We start from the raw sequence: 16,730 nt of genomic DNA, 5'->3' as shown, positions 1-16,730 counted from the left end.
GGGGGGGCATTGATCGGTGCCGATGATGAGAAGAAGAAAAGAATGACAACATAGAGTACCCATGGCTAATGACAAGGTGTTGTTTAATCACACCGAGCAATGCACAAGTGGGAGTGAATTCCAATACAACTTATGTTTATAAGAAATTATTGAATAGTCCTTGCTTCATATATTAATAAAAAAACCTGACCCGATTAGACATACTGAAGGAATCCGGTTTTGCGAACCTTTTAGAATGTTTCGGTCCAATTTTTTTTCTTTTCTTGTTGTTTTATTTACCAGATTTCTTTCATTTTTTTTCTTTCTATTTTTCATTGTCTGGTTCCCCTGTTTTATTTTTCATTTATTTACATGTTTGAAAATTTTAACAATTTACTTGAAAGATAATTTTAGAATGTTATGAATATAAAAAAATGTCCATGCTAAACATAATACAATAAATGTTAACAAATGGTGGTGTTCCAAATTATTTATGTTGGGGAACGTAGTAATTTCAAAAAAATTCCTACGCACACGCAAGATCATGGTGATGCATAGTAACGAGAGGGGAGAGTGTTGTCCACGTACCCTCGTAGACCGAAAACGGAAGCGTTAGAACAACGCGGTTGATGTAGTCGTACGTCTTCACGGCCCGACCTATCAAGCACCGAAACTACGGCACCTCTGAGTTCTAGCACACGTTCAGCTCGATGACGTTCCCCGTACTCTGATCCAGCAGAATGTCGGGGAAGAGTTTCGTCAGCACGACGGCGTGGTGACGATCTTGATGTTCTACCGTCGCAGGGCTTCGCCTAAGCACCGCTACAATATTATGAGGACTATGGTGGAGGGGGGCACCGCACACGGCTAAGAGACCAAGAGATTAATTGTTGTGTCTATGGGATGCCCCCCTCCCCCGTATATAAAGGAGTGGAGGACGGGGCCAGCCAAGGGGGGTGGCGCGCCCTAGGGGGGAGTCCAACCCCAACCGGGAGTAGGACTCCCCCTTTCCTATTAGGAGAGGGAGAGGGAAGGAAGAGGGGGGAGGGAAGAAGGAAAGGGGGGGTCGGCCCCCCTCCCAATTCGGATTGGGCTTGGGGGGGGCGCCCCCACCTTTGCTTCTTCTCCCTCCTTTCCACTAAGGCCCAATAAGGCCCATATACCTCTCGGGGGGTTCCGATAACCTCCCGGAGCTCCGGTATTGTCCCAATCTCACCCGGAACCTTTCCGGTGTCCAAATATAGTCGTCCAATATATCAATCTTTATGTCTCGACCATTTTGAGACTCCTCGTCAAGTCCGTGATCACATCCGGGACTCCGAACAACCTTCGGTATATCAAAACTCATAAACTCATAATAAAACTGTCAACGAAACCTTAAGCATGCGAACCCTACGGGTTCGAGAACTATGTAGACATGACCGAGACACGTTTCCGGCCAATAACCAATAGCGGAACCTGGATGCTCATATTGGCTCCTACATATTCTACGAAGATCTTTATCGGTCAAACCGCATAACAACATACGTTGTTCCCTTTGTCATCGGTATGTTACTTGCCCGAGATTCGATCGTCAGTATCCAATACCTAGTTCAATCTCGTTACCGGCAAGTCTCTTTACTCGTTACGCAATGCATCATTTCATAACTAACTCATTAGCTACATTGCTTGCAAGGCTTGTAGTAATGTGCATTACCGAGAGGGCCCAGAGATACCTCTCCGACAATCGGAGTGACAAAACCTAATCTCGAAATACGCCAACTCAACATGTACATTTGGAGACACCTATAGAGCTCCCTTATAATCACCCAGTTACGTTGTGACGTTTGGTAGCACACAAAGTGTTCCTCCGGTAAACGGGAGTTGCATAATCTCATAGTTGTAGGAACATGTATAAGTCATGAAGAAAGCAATAGCAACATACTAAACGATCAGGTGCTAAGCTAAGGGAATGGGTCATGTCAATCACATCATTCTCCTAATGATGTGATCCCGTTAATCAAATGACAACTCATGTCTATGGTTAGGAAACATAACCATCTTTGATTAATGAGCTAGTCAAGTAGAGGCATACTAGTGCCATTAAGTTTGTCTATGTATTCACACATGTATTATGTTTCCGGTTAATACAATTCTAGCATGAATAATAAACATTTATCATGATATGAGGAAATAAATAATAACTTTATTATTGCCTCTAGGGCATATTTCCTCCAGTCTCTCACTTGCACTAGAGTCAATAATCTAGATTACACAGTAATGATTCTAACACCCATGGAGTCTTGGTGATGATCATGTTTTGCTCGTGGAAGAGGCTTAGTCAATGGGTCTGCAACATTCAGATCTGTATGTACCTTGCATATCTCTATGTCTCCCACCTGGACTTGGTCCCGGATGAAATTGAAGCGTCTCTTGATGTGCTTGGTCCTCTTGTGAAATCTGGATTCCTTTGCCAAGGCAATTGCACCAGTATTGTCACAGAAGATCTTCATTGGTCCCGATGCACTAAGTATGACACCTAGATCGGAAATGAACTCCTTCATCCAGACTCCTTCATTTGCTGCTTCGAAGCAGCTATGTACTCCGCTTCGCATGTAGATCCCGCCACGACGCTTTGTTTAGAACTGCACCAACTAACAGCTCCGCCGTATAATATAAACACGTATCCGGTTTGCGATTTAGAATCGTCCGGGTCAGTGTCAAAGCTTACATCGACGTAAACATTTACGACTAGCTCTTTGTCACCTCCATAAACGAGAAACATATCCTTAGTCCTTTTCAGGTATTTCAGGATATTCTTGACCGCTGTCCAGTGATCCACTCCTGGATTACTTTGGTACCTCCCTGCTAAACTTATTGCTAAGCATACATCAGGTCTGGTACACAGCATTGCATACATGATAGAGCCTATGGCTGAAGCATAGGGAACATCTTTCATTTTCTCTCTATCTTCTGTTGTGGTCGGGCATTGAGTCTGACTCAACTTCACACCTTGTAATACAGTCAAGAACCCTTTCTTTGTCTGATCCATTTTGAACTTTTTCAAAACTTTATCAAGGTATGTGCTTTGTGAAAGTCCAATTAAGCGCCTTGATCTATCTCTATAGATCTTGATGCCCAATATGTAAGCAGCTTCACCGAGGTCTTTCATTGAAAAACTTTTATTCAAGTATCCCTTTATGCTCTCCAGAAATTCTATATCATTTCCAATTAACAATATGTCGTCTACATATAATATCAGAAATGCTACAGAGCTCCCACTCACTTTCTTGTAAATACAGACTTCTCCAAAAGTCTGTATAAAACCATATGCTTTGATCACACTATCAAAGCGTTTATTCCAACTCCGAGAGGCTTGCACCAGTCCATAAATGGATCGCTGGAGCTTGCACACTTTGTTAGCATCTTTTGAATCGACAAAACCTTCTGGTTGCATCATATACAACTCTTCTTCCAGAAATCCATTCAGGAATGCAGTTTTGACACCCATTTGCCATATTTCATAATCATAAAATGCAGCAATTGCTAACATGATTCTGACAGACTTAAGCATCGCTACAGGTGAGAAAGTCTCATCGTAGTCAACCCCTTGAACTTGTCGAAAACCTTTCGCAACAAGTCGAGCTTTGTAGACAGTTACATTACCATCAGCGTCAGTCTTCTTCTTGAAAATCCATTTATTCTCGATGGCTTGCCGATCACCGGGCAAGTCAACCAAAATCCATACTTTGTTCTCATACATGGATCCCATCTCAGATTTCATGGCCTCAAGCCATTTTGCGGAATCTGGGCTCATCATCGCTTCCTCATAGTTCGTAGGTTCGTCATGGTCAAGTAACATGACTTCCAGAATAGGATTACCGTACCACTCTGGTGCGGATCTTACTCTGGTTGACCTACGAGGTTCAATAGTAACTTAATCTGAAGTTCCATGATCAATATCATTAGCTTCCTCACTGATTGGTGTAGTTGTCACAGGAACCGTTTCTTGTGATGAACTACTTTCCAATAAAGGAGCAGGTACAGTTACCTCATCAAGTTCTACTTTCCTCTCATTCACTTCTTTCGAGAGAAACTTCTTCTCTAGAAAGGATCCGAATTTAGCAACAAAAATCTTGCCCTCAGATCTGTGATAGAAGGTGTACCCAATAGTCTCTTTTAGGTATCCTATGAAGACACATTTCTCCAATTTGGGTTCGAGCTTATCTGGTTGAAGTTTCTTCACATAAGCATCGCAGCCCCAAACTTTAAGAAACGACAACTTTGGTTTCTTGCCAAACCACAGTTCATAAGGCGTCGTCTCAATGGATTTTGATGGTGCCCTATTTAACGTGAATGCGGCCGTCTCTAAAGCATAACCCCAAAACGATAGCGGTAAATCAGTAAGAGACATCATAGATCACACCATATCTAGTAAAGTACGATTACGACCTTCGGACACACCATTTCGTTGTGGTGTTCCGGGTGGCGTGAGTTGTGAAACTATTCCGCATTGCTTGAAATGTAAACCAAACTCGTAACTCAAATACTCTCCTCCATGATCAGAATGTAGAAACTTTATTTTCTTATTATGATGATTTTCCACTTCACTCTGAAATTCTTTGAACTTTTCAAATGTTTCAGACTTCTGTTTCATTAAGTAGATATACCCATATCTGCTCAAATCATCTGTGAAGGTGAGAAAATAACGATACCCGCCGTGAGCCTGAATATTCATCGGACCACATACATCAGTATGTATGATTTCCAACAAATCAGTTGCTCGCTCCATAGTTCCGGAGAATGGCGTTTTAGTCATCTTGCCCAAGAGGCACGGTTCACAAGTACCAAGTGATTCATAATCAAGCGATTCCAAAAGTCCATCAGTATGGAGTTTCTTCATGCGCTTTACACCAATATGACCCAAACGGCAGTGCCAATAATAAGTTGCACTATCATTATCAACTCTGCATCTTTTGGCTTCAACATTATGAATATGTGTATCACTACTATCGAGATTTAATAAAAATGGACCACCCTTCAAGGGCGCATGACCATAAAAGATATTACTCATATAAATAGAACAACCATTATTCTCATATTTAAATGAATAACCATCTCGCATCAAACAAGATCCAGATATAATGTTCATGCTCAACGCTGGCACCAAATAATAATTATTCAGGTCTAAAACTAATCTAGAAGATAGATGTAGAGGTAGCGTGCCGACCGCGATCACATCGACTTTGGAACCATTTCCCACGCGCATCGTCACCTCGTCCTTAGCCAATTTTTGCTTAATTCGTAGTCCCTGTTTCGAGTTGCAAATATTAGCAACAAAACCAGTATCAAATACCCAGGTGTTACTGCGAGCATTAGTAAGGTACACATCAATAACATGTATATCACATATACCTTTGTTCACCTTGCCATCCTTCTTATCCGCCAAATACTTGAGGCAGTTCCGCTTCCAGTGACCAGTCTGCTTGCAGTAGAAGCACTCAGTTTCAGGCTTAGGTCCATACTTGGGTTTCTTCTCTTGAACAGAAACTTGTTTGCTGTTCTTCTTGAAGTTCCCCTTCTTCTTCCCTTTACCCTTTTTTTTGAAACTGCTGGTCTTATTGACCATCAACACTTGATGCTCCTTCTTGATTTCTACCTCCGCAACCTTTAGCATTGCGAAGAGCTCGGGAATAGTCTTGTCCATCCCTTGCATATTATAGTTCATCACGAAGCTCTTGTAGCTTGGTGGCAGTGATTGAAGAATTCTGTCAATGACACTATCATCAGGAAGATTAACTCCCAGTTGAATCAAGTGATTATTATACCCAGACATTTTGAGTATATGTTCACTGACAGAACTATTCTCCTCCATCTTGCAGCTATAGAACTTATTGGAGACTTCATATCTCTCAATCCGGGCATTTGCTTGAAATATTAACTTCAACTCCTGGAACATCTCATATGCTCCATGACGTTCAAAACGTCATTGAAGTCCCGGTTCTAAGCCGTTAAGCATGGCACACTGAACTATCGAGTAGTCATCAGCTTTGCTCTGCCAGACGTTCTTAACATCGTCAGTTGCATCTGCAGCGGGCCTGGCACCCAGCGGTGCTTCCAGGACGTAATTCTTCTGTGCAGCAATGAGGATAATCCTCAAGTTACGGACCCAGTCCGTGTAATTGCTACCTTCATCTTTCAACTTAGCTTTCTCAAGGAACACATTAAAATTCAATGGAACAACAGCACGAGCCATCTATCTACAACAAACATAGACAAGCAAAACACTATCAAGTACTAAGTTCATGATAAATTTAATTCAATTAATCATATTACTAAAGAACTCCCACTTAGACAGACATCTCTCTAGTCATCTAAGTGATCACGTGATCCAAATCAACTAAACCATGTCCGATCATCACGTGAGATGGAGTAGTTTCAATGGTGAACATCACTATGTTGATCATATCTACTATATGATTCACGTTCGACCTTTCGGTCTCCGTGTTCCGAGGCCATATCTGTATATGCTAGGCTCGTCAAGTTTAACCTGAGTATTCCGCGTGTGCAACTGTTTTGCACCCGTTGTATTTGAACGTAGAGCCTATCACACCCGATCATCACGTGGTGTCTCAGCACGAAGAACTTTCGCAATGGTGCATACTCAGGGAGAACACTTCTTGATAATTAGTGAGAGATCATCTTAAAATGCTACTGTCAATCAAAGCAAGATAAGATGCATAAAGGATAAACATCACATGCAATCAATATAAGTGTTATGATATGGCCATCATCATCTTGTGCTTGTGATCTCCATCTCCGAAGCACCATCGTGATCACCATCTTCACCGGCGTGACACCTTGATCTCCATCGTAGCATCGTTGTCTTTACGCCATCTATTGCTTCTACGACTATCGCTACCGCTTAGTGATAAAGTAAAGCAATTACAGGGCGTTTGCATTTCATACAATAAAGCGACAACCATATGGCTCCTTCCAATTGCCGATAACTCGGTTACAAAACAAGATCATCTCATACAATAAAATATAGCATCACGTCTTGACCATATCACATCACAACATGCCCTGCAAAAACAAGTTAGACGTCCTCTACTTTGTTGTTGCAAATTTTACGTGGCTGCTACGGGCTGAGCAAGAACCGTTCTTACCTACGCATCAAAACCACAATGATAGTTCGTCAAGTTAGTGTTGTTTTAACCTTCACAAGGACCGGGTGTATCCATACTCGGTTCAACTAAAGTTGGAGATACAGGCACCCAATAGTCACCTGTGTGCAAAGCACGGCGGTAAAACCAGTCTCGCGTAAGCGTACGTGTAATGTCGGTCCGGGCCGCTTCATCCAACAGTACCGCTGAATCAAAGTATGACATGTTGGTAAGCAGTATGACTTGTATCACCCACAACTCACTTATGTTCTACTCGTGCATATAACATCTACGCATAAAACCAGGCTCGGATGCCACTGTTGGGGAACATAGTAATTTCAAAAAAATTCCTACGCACACGCAAGATCATGGTGATGCATAGCAACGAGAGGGGAGAGTGTTGTCCACGTACCCTCGTAGACCGAAAGTGAAAGCGTTAGAACAACGCGGTTGATGTAGTCGTACGTCTTCACGGCCCGACCAATCAAGCACCAAAACTACGGCACCTCCGAGTTCTAGCACACGTTCAGCTTGATGACGTTCCCCGTACTCCGATCCAGCAGAATGTCGGGGGAGAGTTTCGTCAGCACGACGGTGTGGTGAAGATCTTGATGTTCTATCGTCGCAGGGCTTCGCCTAAGCACCGCTACAATATTATCGAGGAATATGGTGGAGGGGGGCACCGCACACGGCTAAGAGATCAAGAGATCAATTGTTGTGTCTATGGGGTGCCCCCCTCCCCTGTATATAAAGGAGTGGAGGAGGGGGCCGGTCAAGGGGGGTGGTGCGCCCTAGGGGGGGAGTCCAACCCCAACCGGGAGTAGGACTCCCCCTTTCCTATTAGGAGAGGGAGAGGGAAGGAAGGGGGGAAGAAGGAAAGGGGGGGGGGCCGGCCCCCCTCCCAATTCGGATTGGGCTTGGGGGGCGCCCCCTCCTTTGCTTCGTCTCCCTCCTTTCCACTAAGGCCCAATAAGGCCCATATACCTCTCGGGGGGTTCCAATAACCTCCCGAAGCTCCGGTATTGTCCCAATCTCACCCGGAACCTTTCCGATGTCCAAATATAGTCATCGAATGTATCGATCTTTATGTCTCGACCATTTCGGGACTCCTCGTCAAGTCCTGATCACATCCGGGACTCCGAACAACCTTCGGTACATCAAAACTCATAAACTCATAATAAAACTGTCAACGAAACCTTAAGCGTGCGGACCCTACGGGTTCGAGAACTATGTAGACATGACCGAGACTCGTTTCCGGTAAATAACCAATAGCGGAGCCTGGATGCTCATATTGGCTCCTACATATTCTACGAAGATCTTTATCGGTCAAACTGCATAACAACATACGTTGTTCCCTTTGTCATCGGTATGTTACTTGCCCGAGATTCGATCGTCGATATCCAGTACCTAGTTCAATCTCATTACTGGCAAGTCTCTTTAATCGTTACATAATGCATCATTTCATAACTAACTCATTAGCTACATTGCTTGCAAGGCTTGTAGTGATGTGCATTACCGAGAGGGCCCAGAGATACCTCTCTGATAATCGGAGTGACAAAACCTAATCTCGAAATACGCCAACTCAACATGTACCTTTGGAGACACCTGTAGAGCTCCTTTATAATCACCCAGTTACGTTGTGACGTTTGGTAGCACACAAAGTGTTCCTCCGATAAACGGGAGTTGCATAATCTCATAGTTGTAGGAACATGTATAAGTCATGAAGAAAGCAATAGCAACATACTAAACGATCAGATGCTAAGCTAAGGGAATGGGTCATGTCAATCACATCATTCTTCTAATGATGTGATCCCGTTAATCAAATGACAACTCATGTCTATGGTTAGGAAACATAACCATCTTTGATTAATGAGCTAGTCAAGTAGAGGCATACTAGTGACATTAAGTTTGTCTATGTATTCACACATTTATTATGTTTCCGGTTAATACAATTCTAGCATGAATAATAAATATTTATCATGATATGAGGAAATAAATAATAACTTTATTATTGCCTTTAGGGCATATTTCCTTCAGTTTATAATGTCAAAAATTGTTTCCAACCGTCTCTGGCGCAGTCTCCCGGTCAAGCGTCGTGGTCTTTTTTTGCAACACAAATCATGTTGCGAGAACCCTTTTGCAGCACATGTCTTGTTGCAGAATTTTTTCTAACATAGATTGTGTTGCAGATTTTTTTTTTGCAACAAAGGTCTTGTTGCAGAATATTTTTTACTTTTTTTGAAACAAATCTCTTATGCATTTTTTTGCAACCGAGGTCTTGTTGCAAAAATCACCATGTTCCATTGCTTGCGGCCATGGCCTCGAGCAGAAGCTCGGTCTTGTTGGGGAAGTGGGGGAGGGGTGTTGCGTATGCGATGATGGTGGTGGTGGAGGCGATGCAACATGAGGCTGGGCGGCATAGCTGGGCGACGGCGGCCGGAGCAGAGCGCTGGTGTGCGCGCTTGAGCAGCCATGGCCATAGGTCGCGAGCGGACATATGGAGACGGGGAGGTGCGACCTCTCCCGCGTGCTGCCGGCGGCGAGCAGCAGTAGCAGCAGTCACAACAGCGCATGGAGACGTCGACTTGATGGGGAGCTCGGGAGAGCATGAGAGGATCTAGATCCAGATCTTGCAACACATCCCTTGTTGCAGTGGGGGAATTGCAATGACGGTTCGGTTGCGAAAACCAGTCTATGTAATACGTTGCTCTAACCATCTAATTAAAATCCGATCTGACGCGATCGTGGTCATCGGTCGCGTGATTTAAATCATTTCCCAAAAAGTAAACGTACATGAAGGAAAACCAAATAGAACTAATAAATATAAAATGAAACTCTGCTTAGGTACACACCCAATAGAAAAGTTGACAACTTTCGATGCAACTTCTCCGCAAAAAAAGGATGCAGATTAAAGGTGGATATCAGACGGTACCTCTTCAATAAAAACGATGATTATAGTCTTATGTATCCAAATCAATCTATTCAATTCAAGTTGATCTTCAAGCTAATATGGCAATAGCCTTTTTAAGGAACTTTAAAATTTGTACAAACAAATTATGATGGGGGGTCTACCCAAGCAAAACTCATCAGATGTATGCAAATTTAGAAAATTGTCATAGATTTATACATACATACATATATTCTTGATCATTGTAAATAATGACGAATTTGCGGATATATATATATATATATAATGATCTTCAATTTTGTAAAATCTTCATTATTTACAAAAAATGTTCGCAAATTCCAAAAGTCTTCCGAATTTGAAAAATATTTGTGAAATTACAAAATATGCAAGAAATTGAAAAATGTTTTTTCCAAAATTAAATGAACTTGAAAAGGTGGTAACTAATTTTAAAAATTGTGAATTTAAATTTTTTTTCATCAGTTTTTTAAAAAGTTCACAAATTTTAAAGGTGTAATGGAATTTGATAATCTTCCTGAATTTTAGAAAATATTTCTGAATTTGAAAAATATTTGGAAACTTGAAGTATTAATAGAGCAGATTTAAATTCTTCATAAATTTACAAAGACAATTAAGAATTCCAGTATTGACCCCAAAATAAAAAATATTATTCACAATGTAGGAAAATGTAAATTTTAAAAAGTCTGCTAATTTAAATGATTGTGTATTGATATCATAATATTTCCAAAGTTCGTAAAACTATTTGCTAATCTGAATATTATTCATTGATTAAAAAGGAAACTGGAAAAAATAGATAAAAACTCCTGAAACCAAGATAGAAATCATAAAAAAGAAGAAAATTAATGCGAAAAGAAAGAAAAGCGTCGCACCGGCGAGACATCCCATCCAGTGCTATCGGTGTCGGTTAGTGGTGCTTTCGCTCGACGCGGCCTGTAGAGGGCCGGCGCAGCAGATGCAACGCTGCTGCTTGAACATCGCTCGCTCGCATCACGTAGGTTGGCTGATTGACTGTTGACAATTGACATCTTAAAAAGTCCATAAAAGTAAAAAAAATGTTGTAAATAGGAATAGAGTTCACAAAAAAATGATGATAAAACACAATATTAGAAAAGTTCATGAAATTTGGAAATTGTTCACGAAGTTTAAATAATCACGAATTTGAAAAATAAATCAGGAGCTAATAGTTAGTACATCTTAAGAAGTTCCAAAATTGGGGAAAAAAATCTTGGATTTAAAAAAACACAGGCTAAAAAATTCATGAATTTTAAATGAATCACATATTTGAAAAAAGTTCGTGCATTTGAAAAAAGTTCAGAATTTTTAGTACTGTTTACAAAAAATCTAACAAAAATAAAAAAATAAGAAAGGAAAAGAAAAAACAAAAGGAAAACCGGAATAGGAAACCGAGAAACCCCAATTGGAAAACATAGGAAAAAACATATAAGTATATAAAGGACGACCCGCTACTTTACATAGCGTACCTGGGGGATGTGCACCCCGTACGAAGACACCCTTAACTGGTGCTTTATGCGCTGAATAGGGATTTGCGCACTAGGCTGGCGCATAGAGGGTTGTTGGTCGCTATTGGTGGACTTCTCATGCCTTACACGGGGAATATGATCCACATATATAACACCCTTTTGCTTCAAATTGTTGACATGCCACACATGGGGTTACCGGATCATTATCGCCAACTGCTGAGCGATCGTTACCTTGTGTTTTTCCTAGTTTTGAATTGTTTGTTTCTGTTGTTTTTCAGAAACGGCAATAGTTATTTTTTAAAAAAATAAACACTTTAGAATTTTTGAATATATTTTTAAAACCAAGTATATTTTTTAAATGCAAACATGTTTCAAAATGTATGCGAACATTTTTTGAAAGAAAAAACTCAAATTTTACATAAAATTTGTGGACGTTTACTCTGAAAGTATCGAATTTTGTTTGAAATATTTCAACAATTTTTAAAAGGCAGACATTTTCGAAAATGTAAACAATTTGTAACACCAATATTTGGAAAATTCCGTTTTTATTGCATTTATTTGTAATTATGGTTAATATGGATTTTTTTATATTCGGAAAATTCTAAATATTAACTTTCAAGTAAATTCTTAAAAATTTCAAACATTTAAAAAAGGGGGAACAAGTCGATAGAAAAATAAAAAGGGAAAATGAAAGAAATCTGGTAAAGAAAACAACTAAAAAAGGAAAAAATAAACAGGACCAAAACCTTCTAAAAGGTTCACAAAACTAGATTCCTATAGTACGTCTAATTGGGTCAGGATTGTTATTAATATATGAAGTAAGGACTATTCAATAATTTCTTATAAACATAGGTTTTTATTGGAATTCACTCCCACTCGTGCATTGCTCTATGTGATTAAACAACACCTTCTCATAGAGAGCAACGAATAGGATTAGCCATGGGTACCTTCTCATCATCGACACCGATATATATTTGACACCCCCACCCCCCTCCACACACAAGCGCGCACACAAAACACAAGGAAAAGGGGGCTAGAGAAGCAGTCAGACCATGACCACACCGAGGAAGTGAACGAAACACCCACTACACCAAGAATTGAGAAAGTGAACATTGTCCCAAAAAAAGCTGGTAATGAGTTTGTTGTCTTTTCTTGAAATTAACATGAAAATAATTTCATCTCAAAAAATTAAAAATAAATTAAATAATAACACTACAAATGACCCTGCAGCTATAGAAACTTGAAGAGCCACATGAAAGATGTAATGATAATCCTCATTGTGCGCCACCTTACAAGAATGCGTGTGTGTGGGTGGGAGGGGGGGGGGGGGACAAACAAGTGGTGAGGCTTGCATGAGACGATAGATGGGTGCCAAGAGCCATTGAGGGCCGCCAGATCTGGAGTTTGATGGCGTGTCAGGGGTGCTGCTTGGCCAAATTCTTTTGAGGGTAATGGCTTCACCTTTGGCAAGCTATCTGTAATTTTGACAACCGGCATATCAACGATGGAGCCATGTTAAGTTAGGGTGAAGAGGAGATCCGTGACGGGCATTGGATTCAAGCCCCAAGGGTGTTGTCGGTCTTGATTTTATTTTTCTTTCTTTGGCAGGTGGTCTTTGTGCAAAGGCTAACTTTATGATGTTTATTTTTAATTTTGTCAGGTCAGTGTCTATGTGGCTTATGCTTTGATATTTTTATATGAATTAGACACGTATTACCATAAATAAAAAATATGAAAATAAGCACTATTTTTTGAAGTAGCATTTTTTTGAGAAAATTGTTTTGAAGTAGTAGAGAGTAGAGAAATGCCACAAGCTCTTTTTTAGAAATAAATACTACAAGGTGGACCTCGAGGACCGAAGAATGGCTGCAATCGCAAGGTGGACCTCAGTTATGCGCCGCCGCCTGCCGTGCGCCCATCTCCACTCTCTCGGCGTCGCCGTAGGAGGCCTCGAATGAGGATCGAGCGGTCCTTGAGCATAGGCCCCCAAATAAGCAGCTCCCCCTTTGGGAGCCGCAGTCCTCAATCGAAGCAGCAGCAGTTCCATCTTGAGCTGCTCCTCAATCCGAGTTACAGCCGGCAATCGAAGCAATCCTCTCTGAGCCGCAGTCGGAAATCGAAGCGCATCCCCTTTTTAGTGGCAGTACGGAATCAAAGCAGTCCTTCCCGGGATACAATCAGAAGCAGGTCCTCTTCGAATTCGTTCTCCCCTTATCGATATTTTTTTTTCCATTGTATAGATAGATTTTTTTAAAAAATATATAATCTAGAGTTTCCATAGGTGGCGAGAATCTAGCAGCTATATAGATATCTGGCCTGGCGGCAACCGCGGTACCCGCCAGTTTTAAGAGAATACAACCAGCTCCGTCCGGCGACCGACTGCCAGATCGATGGCCGAACCATCCGTGAAGGGCCTCGGCAAATCCTCCCCCGACGTGGTGGTGAGTTCGTCCTCTAGATCCTCTTACAAAGTCACCGCAAAAAAAAAAGGAATAATAAAAGGTAGGAACCATAATCAGAATTTGTGATCACAATTTAACTCTTTGGTGGGGAAATATTAAAATTACGTCAGTCTCTTGGGAAGTATTAAATTTGTATAACCAAATTTACGGTTTTTATTCTGTGGAAAGTATAAAAACTGTATAATCAAAATTATAACCTTTTGTAGAAAGTATAAAAATTGTACAATCAAAATTGCATCTTTCTGTGGGAAAGAATAAAAATTGTACCTTTGTTTGTGGAAAATATTAAAATTGCACCTGTGATGAGACTAAGCAAGAAATCAACTCTGATTTGTTTCCATATCAAATGTAGGAGGGCAATGAAGTTGATAGGCTCAGCAAGTTGCCTGATGACGTTTTGCTCAACATTGTAGAGCGACTTGATATTGCTGATGCAGCACGAACCACCATCCTCTCCAGACGTTGGAAGCAGATCCCTGCTATACTCTCAAAGCTTATCATAATGGTTGGTTCTTTTCAGCCCAATCATGAAAGTAGGAAGTTAACCTCAGATGATATAGTTCGGGCCAATACCACCGTGCTGGAAGCAACCAGGAGCATACTGGAAAGGAGGGCTGGAAGTCCATACACCATTCACCTGTTGCGCATGCAATTCTACTTGGGAGATGAGTCCATTTTCATTGGCCAGACTGTTGCCAACACCATAGCAACACAAAAGGTTGCTTCAGTTGAGTTTACAATCATGACGAAGGTGCGCAAAAAGATTACCAATAATGGGCTGCTCACTTATGGGAGGCAGTTCATGTCATTTTTTGATTCGTGCCCAAACACATTTGGTGGTCTTGCACGCCTCATGCTAGAGAATTTGAGGTTAGGCGAATCATACTTCCCCAAAATTTTCAGTGTATGCAAGCAACTGGAGTTACTCCGCCTCTACCACTGTGATATGGGCATCGACTCTTTGTTGGAAGTGGAACACCCACAACTCAGTGAACTAGTGATTGCCTGTAGCAGGCTTATTAAGAGGGTTGATCTGAAGTGGTTACCAAAACTCACAGTACTGAAATTTAATGTATTTAGATCTCAAGATGGCCCCTTTTGTCTTGGTTATGTCCCACTGCTCCACACTGTGACCATCATTAATACTGGTTTTGCTTGGCACAAGATGCTCAAGTTTAGTGAGTTGCTGGGTAAAACCGGCATAAGCAACCTGCATTTGGACTTCAGAAGCGAAAAGGTTAGTGAAGGTCTTCTATGTTGTCAGTGATGTGCGTAAGTTTTGCTGTCCATTTCGTGGGTGGAGGTTATTGTTACTATTTTTGGTTAACATAATTCTGCATTATTCCCTTCTTTTGCAGATTTGGGTCAAACCGGAAGGTCAAAGACAATTGTTACCGGTGTTCCACAAACTAACGCTTGTGAATTTGCTTAACATTTCTGAAGAATGTGATTTGACTTGGATAATGTTCATACTCCAAGGTGCACCCACCCTTAAGGAACTACGCATCTTGGTGAACTCTTGTACCGATTATTCGGTTCTCATTTTTATTGTCTCGTTTTGAAGTTCAAACTTGCTTAGGAATTTTCTTCCTGACCAAATGCAGGTGCGGGATCATTTATGTGAAATGATTTCGGGGGAGCAGAGGAAAAAATTTGTGTTTAGCGAGGAGAAGGACAATGGACTAGAGTGGGAACCTGCACCTGATTTCAAGCACCACAACCTTGCCGAGCTCAGAATGTATGGGAGGTTTCGAGCACAAGACAACATCGTGCGCTTTGTCAGGAATGTCATGGAAGCAGCAGTGAATCTGGAGGACATAAAACTTTTTAAGAGTCCAGTGTGTGAGAACTGCAAGCACATGCTTCAGGAGTGGACATTGATGGAGAAGTCGTCGCTTAGCCACAAACTCAACATGGGGATGCTGTCTTCGAACGTCCAGATTCAGTTCCCGAGTTTAGGGAAATTTCGTACATGGTCAAAATACTGCTCTTAAGCTGCAAGCTGCAAGCTGCAGCAGTTGATAGGAACTGTTGTATCATTGTATGCATCGATTAATTGTCACTAGCGAACCTTTTCAATTATGTGTATTTCGAAATCGTACTGAGTTGAGGAGGATTAGGTGTACTCTTGACATTAGTGTGAAGTGTTTTGGCAAATGGAAGTTTCGGATAAATGCTTGGTGTTGCCGAAGCTTCAACATTATGATGAACCTATGCAAAAGGGCATGCTGATTCCATTACAAGGTAATCAAGATGGATAGATCCAATTGTTTTGGATGCAGTAGAAGGCTCTGAATGCTCATGAGCCCAAACGTGAGCATATATGGCTTCAAACATATTTAAAGAGGTTCACAAGATTGCATTTTACTGTGCAACACATCCCTGGGCTATGGATAAGGATAACTGTGTAGCACGACTGCCAGTATCCATCATTCATTGGAGAAAATCTAATCCTTACAGTAGTAATGTCAATTGGTAGTAGCAACTCCACAGTTTTCTCAGCTTGATCAATATTTATCTGGAAAAAATGACAATAATAAATCAGATAAAGAAGCAGAAAGCTAGGAAAAATAGCCATTCTGTGAACTTCCGGTGCTGAACGGGCGACCGAAGAGCCGAGTAAACTTCCTCCAGATCGAGTATAGATTTTAAAGGGAACACATTTGGGCTAAACATATGGCCTTGCTGCTTCCAGCAGAAACTGGTAATCAGTGAGAACTGCATACACATACCAACT

General features: G+C 41.2%; 1 protein-coding gene across 1 annotated transcript; it reads left to right on the top strand.

Annotated features, from left to right (window-relative positions):
* The first annotated feature begins 13,430 nt into the window (after window positions 1-13,430).
* Window positions 13,431-15,987, top strand: LOC119326719. Its single transcript, XM_037600340.1, has 5 exons — window positions 13,431-13,718; window positions 13,813-13,972; window positions 14,346-15,230; window positions 15,352-15,504; window positions 15,598-15,987. The coding sequence occupies exons 2-5, from the start codon at window positions 13,922-13,924 to the stop codon at window positions 15,985-15,987; spliced, it is 1,479 nt and encodes a 492-aa protein (XP_037456237.1). The 5' UTR covers window positions 13,431-13,718; window positions 13,813-13,921.
* The last annotated feature ends 743 nt before the right edge of the window (window positions 15,988-16,730 follow it).

Source organism: Triticum dicoccoides, chromosome 6B, assembly GCF_002162155.2.
Source record: "Triticum dicoccoides isolate Atlit2015 ecotype Zavitan chromosome 6B, WEW_v2.0, whole genome shotgun sequence".
NCBI lineage: Eukaryota > Viridiplantae > Streptophyta > Magnoliopsida > Poales > Poaceae > Triticum > Triticum dicoccoides.
The sequence above is the reverse complement of the archived record's forward strand: the minus strand, read 5'-3'. Positions and strand labels throughout refer to the sequence as shown.

Excerpts from the sequence above, each read along its gene's own strand:
- LOC119326719 (XM_037600340.1), top strand. The coding sequence starts at position 13,922 with ATGGCCGAACCATCCGTGAAGGGCCTCGGCAAATCCTCCCCCGACGTG. Across the intron at positions 13,973-14,345 it reads AATCCTCCCCCGACGTGGTG|GAGGGCAATGAAGTTGATAG; the intron begins GTGAGTTCGTCC and ends TATCAAATGTAG. Across the intron at positions 15,231-15,351 it reads TGGACTTCAGAAGCGAAAAG|ATTTGGGTCAAACCGGAAGG; the intron begins GTTAGTGAAGGT and ends CTTCTTTTGCAG.